At 33.1% G+C, this 18,991-nt stretch overlaps 3 protein-coding genes and 1 long non-coding RNA gene across 9 annotated transcripts in view; 3 read left to right on the top strand and 1 right to left on the bottom strand.

Moving 5' to 3' along the window:
* LOC105662052 (uncharacterized) overlaps positions 1-18,991 on the bottom strand; it is an 81,821-nt gene that overhangs the window by 58,094 nt on the left and 4,736 nt on the right. Inside the window, exons 1-3 of one of the 6 annotated variants that reach the window (XR_013038876.1) lie at positions 13,023-13,222; positions 12,775-12,940; positions 11,871-11,933 (exon numbers count right to left, since the gene is read on the bottom strand). Coding sequence is in view for 5 of the 6 variants with exons in the window: in XM_076534057.1 (XP_076390172.1) it covers positions 17,338-17,409 (72 nt within the window). In the remaining variant the exon portion in view is untranslated. Of the gene's footprint in view, positions 1-11,870; positions 11,934-12,774; positions 12,941-13,022; positions 13,223-15,463; positions 16,880-16,947; positions 17,163-17,225; positions 17,410-18,991 lie in introns of those variants that run through there. The other 5 variants (XM_076534058.1, XM_076534057.1, XM_076534059.1 and 2 more) reach the window with 5 other exon arrangements.
* On the top strand, positions 1,728-3,198 carry LOC143264901 (uncharacterized). Its single transcript, XR_013038885.1, has 3 exons — positions 1,728-1,841; positions 2,752-2,882; positions 2,947-3,198. It is a non-coding gene; the product is annotated as an uncharacterized LOC143264901 (long non-coding RNA).
* The window catches only part of LOC143264893 (uncharacterized), a 30,281-nt gene continuing 15,491 nt past the window's right edge, over positions 4,202-18,991 (top strand). The window contains exon 1 of the mRNA XM_076534053.1: positions 4,202-4,314. Within this exon, the coding sequence (XP_076390168.1) occupies positions 4,266-4,314 (49 nt within the window). The 5' untranslated portion in view covers positions 4,202-4,265. The remainder of the gene's footprint in view (positions 4,315-18,991) is intronic.
* On the top strand, positions 4,345-7,909 carry LOC105663923 (odorant receptor 43a-like). Its single transcript, XM_076534051.1, has 6 exons — positions 4,345-4,638; positions 5,231-5,353; positions 6,282-6,372; positions 6,443-6,588; positions 7,608-7,740; positions 7,804-7,909. Exons 1-6 carry the CDS (start codon positions 4,592-4,594, stop codon positions 7,852-7,854), a joined length of 591 nt encoding a protein of 196 aa, XP_076390166.1. The 5' UTR covers positions 4,345-4,591; the 3' UTR covers positions 7,855-7,909.

Genomic DNA, 18,991 nt, shown 5'->3' with positions numbered 1-18,991 from the left:
ATCATTCAGAACGTAAATGAATTTATAGTATATTTTACAGTAGTTGCCTACGTCCCTGTGTGTATAATAGTGTTATACCACATATCGCCAATTATTTTGGATAGAGTTTTGCCATTAAATGAATCACGTGCCGTAAATCTTCCAGTAGATGTCGTACTAATGTTTGACAGAGAACAACATCCTGTTTTCACTGCTTTTTTACTATGTTTATTATTAACAGTGGCCGAATCTATAACTGTTGGGGCAGAATCATTTCTAATTATGCTTAGTTGGCATATCGCTGGTTTATTTAGTATTGCAAGGTAAGAGTGAATGTTTTACCTAAGTCGAATGAAACGAAGATCTTTTAAGCGGTAGTTTCTACCTAATGAAAATTTATAATCACCTTTGTATATAAAAAATTAAATAAAACGTATAGAGCAATGTTAAACTAATTCCCCGTTGTCGACTGCGTCATGAATTGCTTTAAAATTAAAATTATATATTCTGCGTTCTTTTTTCTTATCGGCTCTCATTGGTACAGATACATTTTATGTGGGACAACTCTGCATATACCAATATCTTCATAGAAACTTGTATACTGCTTTATTTCGAAAAGTAAACCTTGTCTCAAAAACATTGTCTACCGTAGCCAATACAGTAAGATAGGTACACTGCTTTGAATAGGTTTACGTATATCTAAGTAAACGGATATTACATTTTCATTATCCTGTATTATCTACTCGGTGTTTATAATAATGTTCTCATCTACTATGTTTAGTTATTATTTTCAAAAAGCTGTTCTCCAGGAATGCGCTGCATCTGGTTTTCCGCGAGATTGTAAAGATAATAAAGGTGCTAGTTACATAACTAGTGGTGTGATTGTACATTGGAAGGCACTTCAGTGAGTATTTTGCTTTCTTTTTGTACAAGGTGAAGTGGGGTAAGTCCTATTTTTATTACAATATAAGCGAAATTTCTCCATTTAGTATGTTCGTTTCCATATTTTGTTTCACTATATCCCCTTTTACACTTTAGCTAAGAATACTTGTTTGCAGTGTAGAATACTTGCATAATGCAGTAAAAAGCATTTTATAGCAGATTTGTTAATAATTCTGCTCTTGCCCCATTGCACATGAAATAAAGCTTCAAAGTATTTTAACTTCAAGTTACGCTCTTACCCCATTTTCGGGGAAAGTGCAGAGAAGTTGACATTTTAGGCAATATCCTATCAAAATCAAAATGTACAAGGAAAATTAAGGTCCTAGTTAATATTAATTAAATAGTAGTAATTGTACAAATCGTTCGATATCGACAGCGTTAAGTATTTACATAGCAGACTGAAAATACGTTTAAATACTAACTTTACAAAAACCAATCTACACTTACGCCACTTCACTTTATTAGAAATAAAATTAGTATTTTGGTACTAACAAGTGTCGACCCACAATAATCATATAATCTAAGCTATGCATTGCCCAAGTTCTACGTCAACTTTAATTCCGTTTAATTGATTAAATACATTTTCAAAAACTCGTACAGGATTTACAGAAACATGTTCAGATATTTTACGGAGTCACCATTATATTCGGCGTGATTAGCTTAAGCGCCAGTTTATTTTGCGTAAGTATATTATACAACTTTATGTTCATTTCACATGATTTTCTTTTACCAAACAGATACAGTAGGATTTATAAATTGTTCCGTTTGTTTAAGCTGTCTCAAACGATACTACAGATGGCAGATATCAGAGAGACAATGTTATTCGTGATAATGATCAGTACTATTTTGGGACACATGCTTTTGATGAACCTTACAGTTGAGTCTATGATTGACAGCGCTAACAACATTCCTGTAATAACGTAAATGTCTTGAAATCTTATATAAACCACGTTTGTCCAGCTTACTTTTAACAAACTCGTAAAGTACCCGTACTGTGGTGTTGCACGTTAATCTTGGTCCGATCAATTCTAGTGGGATGTTTCCACTTATTTACTGAAGAATAATTTTACGAAGTATTTCCAGCTATATGTAGCAAAAATATCCAAATATCGTCAGAGTAGCCGATTTTTTTTTACGAAAATTAAGTTATTATTTTTTCATTATTTTAACAAGTTTAACGTGCAATCTCAAAGCGTTAAAGCAATTAAATTTCAAAGGGATAACAAACTGTTATGGTATCTCCAATTTCTTACATCATCGATCGATGCCAATAATATTATTCTCCCCGTATAAGATATAATACAGTATTTAATTTTGATATAAGTGAAATCGTATTTAACACATGAGTCAGAACCGCAGTGCATTTCGAAGTTTGAACATATAGTTAACATGTTCCGTGCCACATGTACCACCGGTGGTACGCTCCGACATATTTAATACCTTAAATATATATATATATATATGACAAACTTAATTCTGTAAAAAAATATTTCAATTAAAAGATTGAGACATTACACAAAATGCAGGATTGAACAAAGCACGTAAGTTTGTTTAATTGTTATATTTACAATAATTAATAATTGCATGCATCGGTAGATTTTGATTTCTCAATCTTTAGTCAAAATATCAAATATCCTAAACAAGTTAGGTAAAAAGGAATTGGTACTTAAGTAATGTCGAAACGAATATTTGACGTGACTCTTTAAACGCGTAATGTGATATTTGAATTAAAATGCAAAATTATTGAAGTACACTATCTTCCTACAATCTATTCTACAATTCTACTGTACTGGTTTTCCCTAACCATAAAATCATTGGCTACATTCACAGGTACAACACCAACTGGTACGAAACATCTATAGCAACACAGAAATTGCTGCAAATGATAATATTGAGAAGTAACAGAGGTTTTACCTTAACTTTCTTACGTCTTTTCTCCGTCAATTGAAGGTTTCGCTGTGGTATGTCAATATCTATTAACGCAACTCTTAAAAGAATATTTTGTATTATATCTCGAATTTTCAGCTTATAAATACGTCAGTATCCTACTTTACAATGTTGCTATCGTCAAAGAAACCCTACTGATTCTATAGAAATAAACACCAGGAAGTGGATAATTATGCAACATACTGAGGTTATCTCGAATCTGCAGTTTCCATCCCTCGAGATATGTAGTAGTACTTTACTGTATATGGTTGTTACGATGTACATTATATAACTACTTCGAATTAGTTGATGAAACTTAATAAACAAGTAATTACTTACTTACTTCTCTTGTATCTCTCTTGTTGAGTGACTGTTAAGTAAACTGACTTTTTTTCATCTACACCCACCGACGCCGTCACTGCTATATTAGAAGGAAAATTACAATACAATATATGTTTAAGTGTTTGCATCGTGTTCACTGGCCACTCGATCATATCACCGCTAACTAAAGACTGTTATAATACAAGCTCTTTCTTCGGCGGTCGCAAACGGACTGAGATCAATCGAACAGTATCATCCCTCGAAAGCTCGTATTGCATAGAAATATAAATATTTAATTTTGCTCAGAAAATTTTCTTCTCTCGCTTTTTCTTTACCCTATCATTTTCTTAATAACATTCTTACACCACCGTGTTACAGATACCGATCGCGATACACGCACCCTACGTTTATGAATAAGTAATTTGTAATATGTCAATCATTCTCTTGCATTAAAAAAATTTTTGTTATATTTCACCTGAAAATCTTTTTCGCAAGGTAATACTTGCGAAGGGTGAGGTGAAATGGAGGGTAGATAGATGACTCGGAGATCAGTAGTGTTTGAGCCACTGCACGCGATGTTGGAAATGAATGGAAATTACAAATGGTGCATGTTCTTTTTGATAGTCATAGGACTTTGGCCGTACTCAAACAAGAAATTTCGACTCCTGCAAAATGGCATCATTAGTCTCATCACTTGGGCATCCGTAATTTTACAGGTTTGGATTAGTAGACTTACTATAGGTATTAATTATAAATTTATAAAACTAAATGATACGATGTCAAACTTTTCCGAATATCTTGACATTTTTCGACTAACACTTGAGAATATTAATATCTTTTTAAGTTCGCAGCTGTCTTCAGTTTGGAGGCAAGTATGTTTCGTCTGTTAAGGATAATAGCATTTATATCAGGGGCAATCACCGCACTTACAAAATATCACACAACATGGTATCTTATCGACGACGTAAGTCGGATATAGGAATTGGATTCACGTTATATACCATTTAATTTACATAACATTTAAAATGCAGGTGAAAGCGTTTCTAGATCGGATCAGGCGTGCATGGGAGACGAATAATGACGATACACTTCGAATCATGCAGATCCATGCCATTCGTGGAAAACGTCTAGTAATCAGTTTTGCGGGTGAGAAGAATCTTAAATAGTTTGAACGTCCGAAAGTGAACACACAGTATTACTTCTTACAGCCTTTACTTACCCTTCAGTGTGTCTGGTGATACTATACCATACTTTTCCTATTATTTTGGATAAAATTTTACCACTGAATGAGTCTCGTTCAGTAAAGTTTCTAATAACTGCAGAATTCTTTATCAACAAAGAACAACACCGAATTATCAGCACTGGTTTACTACATTTTTTTTTGATAATTGATATAACTGTATTAGTTGGGGCAGAATCGCTTATGATCATGATCACCTCGCATATCGCTGGATTATTTGAAGTTGCTAGGTAAGTTCGTATCTCGAATAAATAATACTGTGTTATTCATAAAATTCACGTCCCGTCTACATTCAATGAAACATAGATCTTGGAAAATATTAAAGAACATTTCAAATGTCAGATTAATGATTTTACTGCCTGAGTCATTCGTTTTTAATGATATTTAGCTTCCTTAATCCTCAAAAGAATTAGATCTAGTTTTCCAAACCTTTCTAAAAATTGTGTATTATTAATAAAATAGAAAAGTCTAATTGTACACCGTAAACGTATATAGAATAAAATACTTTACAAACTATCGAATGTTTCCAAAGCAGTTTCTGGACGATACTTAACTTTCAGAAAAGAAAAGTGGAGTAGAATCCATACACAATTTTTTGAAAGAGATGGTACAGTTTGTTTCCTTATCAGGTACATGTTTTTTATTTACTCATTTTCGTAAGCGTTAGTGTATTTTGAACATTTCCTCATGCAACTAATAAGACGAGTCAGCTGGATTGTCCTGATTCGGACTCTGTATGTTTAAATAAATTAATCTTATATTCTCATTATTCTGTATCAACCATTCCGCCTTTCTGACAATGCTCTTATTTGTCATTTTTAGTCTTTTCTTCGAGAAAGCCGTTCTTGCAGATTCATCTGTATCATATCTTCCGCGAAATTGCAAAAATACTGAAAGCATCAATTACATAATTACCGGTACTACAATACATCGAATGGCACTTCAGTAAGTATTTTCTTTATATGTATGTATTGACCAATTTCGGACCACGATAATTTTAAGATATAAACCAGGGTTTTCCGCCTCCTTTCTGCATTGGCGTGTTTGCAAAAACTGGTCTTCCTTGATATCGTTACATTTGTTTCTGTTCAGGGGTTATGTGAAATAAAATAGACGCGTAGAATATATCAGATCAATAATTATATTTATAAATGGAAAAATTAAACGGTGAAGGAAACTATAGAAGAATTCGGTGCTTACAATACGGGCGCACGGTTAGAACTAACTAAAAAAGAACTGCTACGACAGTACATGTGTCTAAATCTGGTGTACTCGCAGGCCCTAGACCCTAATTAAACAATGACTTCGAAGGATGTGGGGTTTTCGAAAAACGATATAAGCATGGTCAGGGCTTTAACTTCAACAGTTTCTATGAAAAACATTACACAGCATAATCATAGTACAAACAATTGCTGAAATGTTGCTTAAAATTTAACGTTTAAACAATAAATATTTATCAGTTTTTCAGGTAGCAAATTAATTTTGTATCCTTCCTATTATTTTAGTTACGATTTATTGTGTTCGAGCGAATTACTCTCTACATTCAACTTCTGGAATGTAAAATATATGTATTTGAAAAAAAATTGTTATTTGTCATTATGTATTTATGCAATAATTTTAGTATATTTTTTCCGCATATGTATTTTATGATTTGGTACTAACTACATGAGATAGTCTTATTATATGTACAAATAAACAATTAATTATGTATTGCATTAATAAATTATGACTGCAATCAATGTAAAATTGTATCAGTGTAAAGGGTGATTATGCATAAGGCGTAGGAAAACCCCGCGGTGACCTCTGGCCAAAAATACGCATTTTTCGTATTCATCGTAATATTTTACTTAACTGATTAAGTATATTTTTGAAGATTTGTACGTGATTTAAAAAACCACTGCAATATATCGTCCGGTCCCGCCATTATGTTTGGTGTGATTGCCTTAAGCTCCAATCTTTTCTGCGTGAGTGATTCATTCTTTCTTTTTCAAAGATATCCTGAATAAGAACTTACAAAATGTTCTGTTTCTAAAGCTGTCTCAAACGGTATTTCGACCAGCAGAGAATAGAGAGACAATCTTATCCGTGTTTCTAATCAATTCTACATTGGGATACATGTTTTGGATAAACTTTACATTTCAACACATGATCAGCAGCTCTGAAAGTATCCCACTAACAACGTAAATATATTCGAATATTATTTGCAAAAAATCTTTCTACCTAGTTTTTAATATGTTGATCATCACTTACTCATATGTTCATTATGAACGGCTTTATGTTTGCATTGGTTAAAAAAAAAAAAAAATAATACTGATCGAATTGAGTAACCTCCTCCTTTTTCGAAGTCGGTTAAAAACACGTAATGTCAACAGGGAAATTAGCGACATATATTTCATCGGAAATACGGTACATATTTTTTACGTAATTTCAACTAACGTGACATGAATTTACAAAGTTTGAGAACATGCAAATATTTGTAACATTACAATTTCTTTATAGTTCCCCAAATTCTGTTTTCATTGCATTTTCCCATTATTATCGGAGTTTTTTATTTTCGTTGTTCACATTGATGTTATATTCGTTTAAGGCATGCCACTTACTTGCACTGTTCAAAAGATCGTGTAATCATGTATTACGCCATGTTAGAGTAGGCACACTTTTTAACTATCCGTCTTGAGATCTGACTTAAAATGATCATGTACTATAAAAGGAATTTCATTTAACCCTTCCGCTTCGAGCCCGCTTATAAGCGGCGCGCACAATATGACTTGTGGGTACGAGTGCCGCTTAACAAAATTAATCATACGTGCTTATACTATTAATCATTTCACATTAATATATTAACTTGTTTGCGCATCATAATTAATTCATAATTAAAATATTGTAAATATAGTAAATATTGTAAAATACTGTAGCTTTGTAAGTTATAAATGTTATAATTGTACGTTATAAATGTTTTTATATCAAAGATCTAAATTATACTCATTATATTGTAGCAAAGATTGCTTTATTCAGCAAAATAGTCATTTAAGTCTCAGGAAAACGTATATACAGCAACAACGCGTACTGCACGTATTCACGGCGCGCGCTTTCGTTCAGTTATAGTACTTCGGCGGACTGGACAGCCGAAGCGAAAAGGTTAACTGATACTTTTCAAATCGTACCGGTTTTCTCAATGTATCGTTGTCTATAATTACAGGTATAATACCAACTGGTATGAAACGTCTATACCAACGCAGAAATTGTTGCAGCTGATCATATTGAAGAGTAACAGAGGTTTCAAATTCAATATCCTAAGTGTCTATGCTCCGTCGGTTGAAGGTTTTGCAGTGGTATGCTTAATACATATTACAACTCCGCGAAACAATATTTCATGTTGAATATTCATTTTTCAGCTCTTAAAGGCATCGGTATCCTACTTTACTGTTCTACTATCTTTACAGTAAACCGTCTGATTACTTGATAAAACAAATATATGAATCAGTTGTTCTTCTAATTTGCGGTGCGTCATTATTTTTCATTTGCGACCTTAATGTTTGTTATATACCTACTAAAATTTAATTAACGAATCTTATTAACCAAGTCAACTGCGTTCCTCTTTTGCTTCCATTGCTTCCAACTGAACCTCATTACCTTAACTGTTCGTAGAATAATTGTCATATAATATAAATTCGTGCACTTACATCACCTTCTACAGTCTTCGTAAGACATCACACAAAACACTTGTCTGCGTACGAACCTGTGTTCTGCTTTCGGAGGACGTAAACCAACTGAGGGTAATCGAAGAGTATCCTCCCACATAAGCTCTTATTGCATGAAACTATACAAATTTAACTTTGCTCAGAAAACTTTCTTCTCCCGGCTTTTCTTTTACCCATAATCGTGCAACCTGTCAATCACTGTGTTGCATCCAAAGAATTTTTGTCATATTTTACTGAAAAGTCCTTCGAAGAGGTAATATTTGCGGAAGAATGAAGTGTAATGGAGGGTGCATTGATGTCTTGGAGATCAGAAGCATTTGAACCACCGAACGCGAAGGCAGAAATAAATAGCTATTACAAGTGGTGCATGTTCTTAATGTCGATAATGGGACTTTGGCCGCACAGCACAAAAAAATTTCGGCTCTTACATAATGGCATCATCAGCTTCGTTACTTGTTCATCTGTAATTTCCCAGGTATGGGTTATCAAATTTGATTTAAGTATTATTTGGTACGTTTATGAAAATTTTCTGACATTTTTCGACCTACATTTAACAAACTTAATGTCCTTCTTAGTTTACAGTTTTCTTCACTGCAAGCAGAAATCTGTTTCAGCAACTTAGAGATATATCAATTACATTAATAGCAGTAGTCGTGTTTACAAGATACCACACATCCTGGTATTACATCAACGACGTAAGTCACATATGTATAAAGATTGAATTCACGTTTACGAAACATTCATATAAATATTATTGTCAAATCCAGTTAAAGGCATATCTAGATGAAGTCAGACTTGATTGAAAGCTTCATGGAAAGCGTCTAGTAATATATTTTGCAGGTGAATAAATACTTAAAAAGTTTGCAATTTCAATATTATTTCAACTTATATAAAATGTGTTACAGCATTCTTTTATCCAGGATTTTTTATATTAACATTATACCATTTTTCACCCATTATTTTGGATATAATTGTCCCTTAAAGGAATCTCGCCCACTCGAGTTTCCAATTCACATTGAATTCTTCACTGAAAAAGAACAACATCCTATTTTGAACATTAGTCTGGTTTATGTAGCGATAATCATGGATGTAACCATACTGGTTGGAACAGAACCAGTCATGATTATGTTCAGCTTGCATGTCGCTGGTTTATTTGGTATTGCAAGGTTATCCTGAAATATACTGTCTTTATTATCCATAAAATGCACGTACTTCTAAATCGATTGAAACAACGATTTTTTCAAGTATGGGGGAATATTTGTAGCGGGAAATAGTACTTCTTTTTTCAATTACCTATTTACTAAAACTTTAAATTGTGCGTTGACATTTATTTAATGTAAATGAAAATAAAAATGTACACAGGGTATCCACGTGTAAGTATAACAGCCGATATTTCATGAACTACTGGTGACACGAAAAACTTTTTATATGAAAATTGCAGGATAAAAGGGGCTCCATGTTTTGGCTTAAATAAAACGTTTTAATGTTATTAATGTAAAAGATATGTCTTTGAAGTTTCGTTTTTTAAATGGAACTATTCTTTCCTTCGATTAAACGATAGTACTTTTCAAGATGAATTCATTAAAATTTAATATATCTACCCGATTTTTATTAGTTTTCGAGATACAAGGATTAGGAATTTACTGATTTTCGTTGTTAGGCGTGGATACCCTGTATGGCTATATCAAGTGATCATTCTCATTAATCTGTACTATCTATACCACATTTTTTAAAATGTTCATATCTTTCATTCTCAGTTATTATTTCGAAACAGCCGTCGTTGCGGAATCCGTAGCATCACTTCATCCACGAAACAATGCAAATAACTCTATCAGTTACATAGCTACAGGTGTATTTTTTCATCGACGAGCTATTCAGTAAGTACTTATTAATAGATTGACCTACTGCAGGTATACACCATTTCATGTATTCGCTACGATATTTGCGTAATTAATATGTTTATCCTTGAAGGAGTTCTCAGAAAAAATCACCGTAGCGATAGGGTTAATGAACTATTGAAGTGTATTTTTTTTAACTAACACCCTTTTAGTCGTACCAGATTTCATTCAACATAGCAATATGTCTTTGTCTTTATTCACAGGTATAGTTGCGACTGGTACGAAACGTCTGTAGCAACGCAAAAATTATTGCAGATTATTATACTGAAAAGCAACAAAGGCGTCTCATTCAACTTTTTCTCCGTCATTAGTCCGTCAATCGCAAATTCGCAGTGGTATGTCAGTACTATCGTCTCCTAAAAATAATATTCTCTATTGAATCCTTATTTTTCAGCTTTCAAAAGCAGCAATATGCTACTTTACTGTATTGCTATCATTACAGTGACTCTACTTGTATGATAAAATGAAAATCAGTAAAATACGAATAATCATACCAAATGCTGAGGACGTTGATGTGAATTTCTTATTAATTTTCTTTACTCTGCAATTTTATTCATTTAAGCGTTAATAAGTGTGTGCAGTGTTCGTTATACAACTATTTCGGATTACTCAGCACAGTTTAATAAATAAGTGTTTTATTACTGTTTCTTTTTTACATGTCACAAATTGCGCTTTAAACTTTTAGTACTATAATAATATAGATTCTAGTTAGTTTCTATGAACGGATGGGAAAATAAACTATTATTTATCGAGATATAAAAAGATGTATTACTTTTTAACTTTTTAATATTTATTGCATACACGTAATTTAATATTTAATGCACACACGACAATGGCTATTTTTGAGAAAGACTTTTTCCTTATTTCCTGCAATACTCATTTACCTTTTTTCGTACAATAGCGTTAAATTTTTAGTTTCGTTTCGTCCTCGATAGCCAATTCCTGTCATAAATTCGGTAATTCTGAAGGGTCATTTCGACGGTACATTCGTTACGGTACTTTACGGCCATCGGGCCTGAGACCCAGAGGAAAAACCCCGGCGTTGCCGGACTTGCAGATTTCTCACGTACGCTCTGGTACCGTCCCACCCTCCTAAAGAAACGCGCTAAGGGCGTAACGGAAGGGTGGGAAAAAGTCAAGGGACACGTTGATTGGAAAATCAAAAATCGAATGATGACCAATCAGCGTGTTTCCAAAACTTTCGCCAGGGCTCCTTAGCTCGCACGATCGAGAGCTAAGGACAGTAAGTCAACGTTACGGACTTATCCATTTTCCGGAGTCAATCGTTCGGACTCATTTTGAATCACTGCTCGAAAGTTAATTCCGCAGAGCAGCGCGTCGCGAAGGATCGTAGCCAAACGAGTCACGAGATTTACGACCTCGTGGCACGGAGTTAAAAAATCCGTGCGATCAGTTCGCGACGCGAGTAACCTCGTACGAGCGGTTACACACACTGTTTAGCACTATGAAAGTCGTCATTCTACAATATAAATTTTATTTATGCATGGTACACCTCTATCTCTAAAAATTACTGAAATATCCAGCAAAATGTGTTCTGCATCCCTAACTTTGATATCCAATTTCAACTACTTAAAGTGAATATTAACGGCCTCAAAAGAACGTGCATGCAAGGTGGTCCAGTAACTATGTCCGCCTCCATTATCTCTGTTCTTTTTAGAAGTACAGAAAGACTTTTTATATGAGAGTTGAATAGTTCAAAGAAGCCGTAACATGCAAGTAATAATTCTTTTTCCAGACGAAGGAGATTTCGAAGATTTGAAGGTTTGAAGGAAACATTTTCATATTTCTAGTAAAGTAGCACGTATTTAAAAAATTACAATGATAATTCTCTTCATAACTTACCACATACAAACCGATGGTATTGGTCAATTTACTTGGAACCGTCTTCGACATGAATAAACAGTCCTAAAATTATTGAGCCTGATAATTAATTTGCTGCGGCAAAAAAAATACTACTCCTTATTTTCTAAAGAAGTCATTTGAGAAGGTTTTGAATTTTTTCAAAAAAAAAAAAAAAAAAAAAAACAGAAAATACAGTGTAAGTAATCAAATAATTCTTTGGTTAAAAAATGAATACGAATATTTGCAACAATAATATCCAAATAATATTTATAATAAAGAGTATTTTGTTTTAATTAGGAAATAAATATGTATATCATGCAAATAATTGACAGAAAGGAATTATTTATGCCATTAAATTTCTGATCTCAAATTGTTTATCGTTTGATTCCAATAAAATAATGTAAATAAAAAAATTATTTGGAAATACCTTACTCGTATTAAACACAGAATAAAATTACCTTTGTCACATCATTTATATAATAAAAATAACAATGCATTTGAAATAATAAGTTATTTGTTAATGAATTATTAATTTTTTGTTATTTTACTTGAAACAAAATGTTCCCAATCTGAATATGTGAACAACTTATAAAATTTTCAAAAATATGGTGCTACTATTAAAACGCCTCGAATAAAACCAATAATATAAAAAATTAATTGTGTTTATTGATTTTAGCATGCTTCGTGTACCCACTTTTAATATAACAATCAACGTGTTAATGTAACACTTGGAATTTTTGACTTTCAAATTCTTTACATTATCATAGTGAAATGTGTAATCGTATCAGACACGCACACTAATTAACACAATTAACTTTTTCAGAAAATTTTCTTCTACCGTTTTTTTACCCTGGTGTTTTCTTAATATGTAACACTATTATACCACCACGCTACAGTTACTAACCATGTTACTCGTATCCTACTTTCCTATGTATGTTACATAATTTTCGAAAAGATGATCAGTTCTCGAGTTAGGTGCAGGGGTAAGTGCAACGTATCACAACAAATATGTATTGTCATCGTGACAATTAACGTATTAATATAACATTCCTCACCCTCGAATTTCCAATCTTTCACACATTCAGAAAATTAAAATATATTACACACAATAATGAGCATAATTACGATTTCGATATGTTTCATAACAGATACCTATCGCGGCCGTAGCTGTCAACGCATAAGCACAACGGTTCACTAGAATTTCACATTTTTGACACCATAAGGGTTTCACATCCTCAAACACTGCTATATATTAAAATACAGATACTTGCACTGATAAACAATATTCAAAATCCAGTGAATTGCAATGAAGAAGCAGCAGCAACGCACAGTACAGCCTTTAACTTCGAAGAACTGACGCCGACTGAGCCTGGAAGGGGGTAGCTACCCCCGTACAAATACCGTATCCAAGGGATACGTAGACTCGGTTGCTACGAAGCTATAAATCAATGATAGAAAGGCGGTTAAGACAAATGGAAAAAAATACGTAAAGAAAGTATTATTTTTCCGAGGGCATCAAACTCGATGCACCGTCTACTGCCTTCAATTCTCTGCAGGTGAATTTAATATAATTATCTACCTTGCTTCAACGATTTTTACATTGTGTAACTGTCTACTGTCGGTCGACGAAAACTGCGGAAAATATATATAAGTTATATAAAATTCATACAAAATATACCTATGTGGGAGGTACAGTGATACAATAGTAAACGATTTTGTCTTTATAATACAAATGAAAACGTTCAAACAACAATTGCTTTAAACATTTATCGTTTGTTCAGAAATACAAATAGAACTCTTCTTGACCAACGACTCTGATGCTCACCACAGAAATGTGTTGATCATCGGAGTTGTCGGTGAAGAAAAATTCAATTTTCAAAGTCGTCGGTTAAGAAAAGCTCTATTTGCAGTCCAGAACAAATGATTGATGTTTCAAGCAACCGTCCTTTTATTGTATTCCATTTGATTTTGAAAACAAAATCATCTTCAATTCATTCTGTTATAAAACCTTTAATCAAGAACGTGTATTCAAATTAAAAAAGTCCAGAATCATTTGGTGACGTTACTAATTATTTAACTAATTAAATATAGCAAGTAATTAATTAAATAAGGAAGAAATATTTCCAAATTTCTATAGAAATTGTCTTCCAACATTACCACACATAGATAAAACGATGCGCAAAGACAGTTAATATTACTAAATTCATTTTGACTATGTATTTCGATACGTATGTTTAATTGAAGGTTTAAAAACAGAATAAATGAATAAATGATGTTGCTATTTAAACAAAATTGGAAATATTCAAAAGTCATTAATTGAATCATGTCCAATTGATTTCAGCATTAATTATTTGTTAATAAATATAAATAGAGTTCCTCATTACCGACGACGGAGCCGAGGCGAAAGTTCTTCGTGACCGACATGACAGTTTGGAAGATTCGATATTACGATGCAAATTCTGAAAACTGTTATGCTTCGACACCGACCAAATTTTGTGCACTATCTCTTTCTATAAAAGAGGATATCTGTAGGAATGGTCCTGGCGATTCGAAAGAAAATTTTCTACTAATCTTATGTCATTCCCTATATTACCGACAAAATCCTGCGTAGTGTGTTAACTGTTCTAAGCACATAATCCGCATCTTTGGGCTCATGGAATATATTGCAAACTCCCTCAAAAACCATACCAAACCTATTCAGTGTTTTCGTGCAGATAGAATTTACATTAATCATGTACAACAAAATTACAAGAATTTTATATATAGACGTATATGCATACACATAACATATATGTACCGTCAGTAAGGTAGAGAGTGATATTAATATGGTAAAAATTTTTCTCGAATAGCCACAAATAGTGTTCTCACAGATGTTTCTTTTCATAGAAAGGAGTTTATCTGCAAAGTTTTACGTGATTTAGAGCAGTTTTCCGAGGAAAAACCCACATTTCTGTAGCGCCTGTGTTGTTTGCTAGAACTTTACTTTATCGACGTGTCCGAAGAAATTCTAAGTGTGATATTTTTATTGATTATATCATATAATCATATCATATATAATATTACTTATTAGCTAATTAAATTGAGTCTTATACTTTCTAGAAAAAATGTAAACGTGCACTACTTAAAGTTACAAAACTGTTACTTTAGAAAATACACTTCGAGATTACTAACATTATCTTGCAGCGAATACCATTGCATTAGAATACTATTTCAAGATAAAAATCACTGTTCTCGAAATTATAAAAAATAAGATGTTTTCAGAGTTACAACAAATCTAAGTCTTTTCAGAGCTTTAGCAAAACACTTTTTAGCAAGCTCTTTTAATACTTGCTACATATATTCTTTACAAACGTGGAATAACGCTCAATGAACACATAATCTAAATTAACCATGAAGATAGTACACTTCACACGAGTGCAATCTGCGCTTTTATATCGTCTATAAATGGAGTACATATTGCAATCAGTATGTGCTTATAACTCGAGACAAACAGATGCCTGTCTCGGGCACCAGATTTTATAGGGACAACCATGGAAGATTTTTTTTTGAATAATTTAATATATAAAATATAATGTAATACAATTGGCAGAATATTCTGTATAGAAGTCAGCCGCGCTCCAAACGGAAGTATAAAGTGTGCGTATAATTACAACTACAGTAATAATTTTTGTACGAGAGAAATTAAAAATTTCAATTTATCCGTATTTTCTCTTTCCAAAGTTCACATACACTATGAACTTTTCACTTAGTTCACGTATAAGAAATTCGATCAAAATAGATCAAAATTTTTAACATATTTTTTAAACAAACAAATTTTTCAAATATCCACATGCGCTATATAATTGACCTTTCAAAACGGAAAAATTGACATTTTGAATTCTTTGTCTAGGTCTAATAGTTCCCAAGACATGTGTAAGAATAGTTTTCTCAACCTCAATTTTATTTTCACCACTTCAAAATGGATTTCGCACGTAAAAGAAAATACATGTCAAACACTTTTTTGTATTGTATAATATTTCACATATAAAAATCGGTATACAGGGTGTTACCTGTAACGCTACTCACGATTTTTCGCCCACTTGCAGCCACCTTACGAAAAAAAGTTTAGAATAAAATTTGCAGGGTATGAAGTGCACAATAGATATTAGTAAAGCAAATTTTGAAAACAATTTGTCCTCTTGGCAAAGTCAAGGTCACCTTGGGTTTCTTAAATAGGAACATACATTTTTTTTTATTTATAGCTTTAGAGGACATCGAGACGAATTCAAAACATATATTACATTATATTTTTATTAACATATTACTCGATTTACAGAAGTGGAAATGTGAAGTAAAAGACTGGAATATTATGTGATGGAAGGCGGCATATGTTACATTTTGAACATGTAATTAAATAAAGTGTATTTTTCTTATATTCTAGTCGCGTGTTTACATTCAGTGATCTCTTTGGAACCAAATAATGGTTACCCTACCAAAATCAAAAGCTAAGTACTTTACATTTTTACACTTCTGTAAATCGAGTAATATGTTAATAAAAATATAATGTAATATATGTTTTGAATTCGTCTCGATGTCCTCTAAAGCTATGAATAAAAAAAAATGTATGTTCCTATTTAAGAAACCCAAGGTGACCTTGACTTTGCCAAGAGGACAAACTGTTTTCAAAATTTGCTGTACTAATATCTATTGTGCACTTCATACCCTGCAAATTTTATTCTAAACTTTTTTTCGTAAGGTGGCTGCAAGTGGAGAAAAATCGTGAGTAGCGTTACAGGTAACACCCTGTATAACAATTAGATGATGTTCCTTGTAAGAATAATCCGATCGAGATTCAGAATTCCACGTTATTCTGGTTGGGCTACGTTTATAACGAGGTTTTTCCAGTGAATTGAAGTGCCTCAAGGAAGGCAGAACCGTTTCAAAATCGAGTCTTCTGATGTTCTGGCATCTGTTCCTTGACAAGGAGGAATTAAGCCGTCCAAAGGGACGGCTTGCCAACACAGAATTTCCTAAAAATACAAAACACCGATTAATTTGAAGGCTCATTTGCTCCTAACCCTCCTCAGAAAATACTCACCGAAATCTCTTGCATGCTGGCTTTCAGCTCACTTATGTCCGCAACCAATTTTGGATCCTCCAAGAAAGGATAGCAATTCAAATTGTTCTACGTCGGTGCATGGTGTGAGCACGCGATAAAGCTGCCCTATTTCAGGAACTTACGGGAGTCTCGCCTGCGCCTCGCGACGAAAAGGTAGAGCCCATTTGTTCACACCGCGATCGTCAATGCCCTAACTTGTAGAACAATTAATTATACCGGTTGGGATTCTAGTAATTAATAATTTTGTGATTGCTCACCTTCAAACGGTGTATAAACCACAGAATTGGGATCTGTTATGTTGCTTCTGCGTTAAAATAGTCGAACCATCTGAAGGAACTCCGCACGTGAAACTTTCGATTAAGATATTTATTATATGAGCACCGCTCCTAATTTCTGCTCGCTTCTGTAGCGTTTCGTCAAGTCCGAATTAGCTTGCCAAATCTGAAATAACAGAAACAATTTAATTATTTTTAACCGACTTCGAAAAAGGGAGGAGGTTACTCAATTCGATCAGTATATTTTTTTTTTTTTTTAACCAATGCAAACATAAAGCCGTTCATAATGAACATATGAGTAAGTGATGATCAACATATTAAAAACTAGGTAGAAAGATTTTGTGCAAATAATATTCGAATATATTTACGTTGTTAGTGGGATACTTTCAGAGCTACTGATCATGTGTTGAAATGTAAAGTTCACCAAAAACATGTATCCTAATGCAGAATTGATTAGACACACGGATAAGATTGTCTCTCTATTCTCTGCTGGTTGAAATACCGTTTGAGACAGCTTTAGAAACAGAACATTTTGTAAGTTCTTATTTAGGATATCTTTGAAAAAGAAAGAATGAATCACTCGCGCAGAAAAGATTGGAGCTTAAGGCAATCACACCAAACATAATGGCGGGAGCGTACGATATATTGCAGTGGTTTTTTCAATCACGTACAAATCTTCAAAAATATACTTAATCAGTTAAGTAAAATATTACGATAATACGAAAAATGCGTATTTTTGGCCAGAGGTCACCGCGGGGTTTTCCTACGCCTTATGCATAATCACCCTTTAGACTGATACAATTTCACATTGATTGCAGTCACAATTTATTAATTCAATTCATAATTAATTGCTTATTTGTACATATAAATATTCATTGTTTAAACGTTAAATTTTAAGCAACATTTCAGCAATTGTTTGTACTATGATTATGCTATGTAATGTTTTTCATAGAAACTGTTGAAGTTAAAGCCTTGACCATGCTTACACCGTTTTTAGAAAACCCCACATCCTTCGAAGTTATTGTTTAATTAGGGTCTAGGACCTGCGAGTACACCAGGTATGGAAACATGTACTGTCGTAGCAGTTCTTTTTTAGTTAGTTCTAACCGTGCGCCCGTATTGTAAGCACCGATTCCTTCTATAGTTTCCTTCACCGTTTAATTTTTAACTGACTTCGAAAAAGGAGGAGGTTACTCAGTTCGATCAGTATATTTTTTTTTCTATGTACATATGTTCGCCGATTACGCCTAGCTGGGTAGACCAATCGGAATGAAACCTTTTGCATCTGGTAGGTTCTGACTCCCTATTTGTACCATTGTCAAAAAATTTTTCATTTTTAAATTGCAAAGTATTGTTATTGCAAGACAACCGGTAACTTTTGAAATAAACTTTTCTCGATTTTAGTGCGCTTTTAATATCTTATCACGGACATGATTCTGAACAATTTTGTTCATATACAAATTTCGTGGAAAGCTTTGTTTTTCGAGATATTAGCGAAAAATTGTTATTATCTTTTGAAATCAACTTCGAACGATTTTAATGTCCTTCTAATACGTTATTAGTGGTATGATTCTGAACGAGTTTTTCCTTATGCATAATTGACGGAAAACTCTAGTTTTCGTGATATTAGCGAAAAACTATTGTTATTAATATTAGTGGAACGCCCCGTGCTATGCACGGGAAAGACAAGAAAGGGCAATTACAATGCACTGTACCAAAACACTAACTAAGCTTTACCGCTCTGACAC

The sequence above is a fragment of the Megachile rotundata genome, chromosome 7, assembly GCF_050947335.1.
Source record: "Megachile rotundata isolate GNS110a chromosome 7, iyMegRotu1, whole genome shotgun sequence".
NCBI classification, from domain to species: domain Eukaryota; kingdom Metazoa; phylum Arthropoda; class Insecta; order Hymenoptera; family Megachilidae; genus Megachile; species Megachile rotundata.
The sequence above is the reverse complement of the archived record's forward strand: the minus strand, read 5'-3'. Positions and strand labels throughout refer to the sequence as shown.

Bases quoted from the DNA above. Each gene is read 5' to 3' on its own strand.
- LOC105663923 (XM_076534051.1), top strand. From the start codon at position 4,592: ATGATCATGATCACCTCGCATATCGCTGGATTATTTGAAGTTGCTAG. The intron at 4,639-5,230 runs GTAAGTTCGTAT...TGTCATTTTTAG, and splicing joins GGATTATTTGAAGTTGCTAG to TCTTTTCTTCGAGAAAGCCG. The intron at 7,741-7,803 runs GTATGCTTAATA...TTCATTTTTCAG, and splicing joins CGGTTGAAGGTTTTGCAGTG to CTCTTAAAGGCATCGGTATC.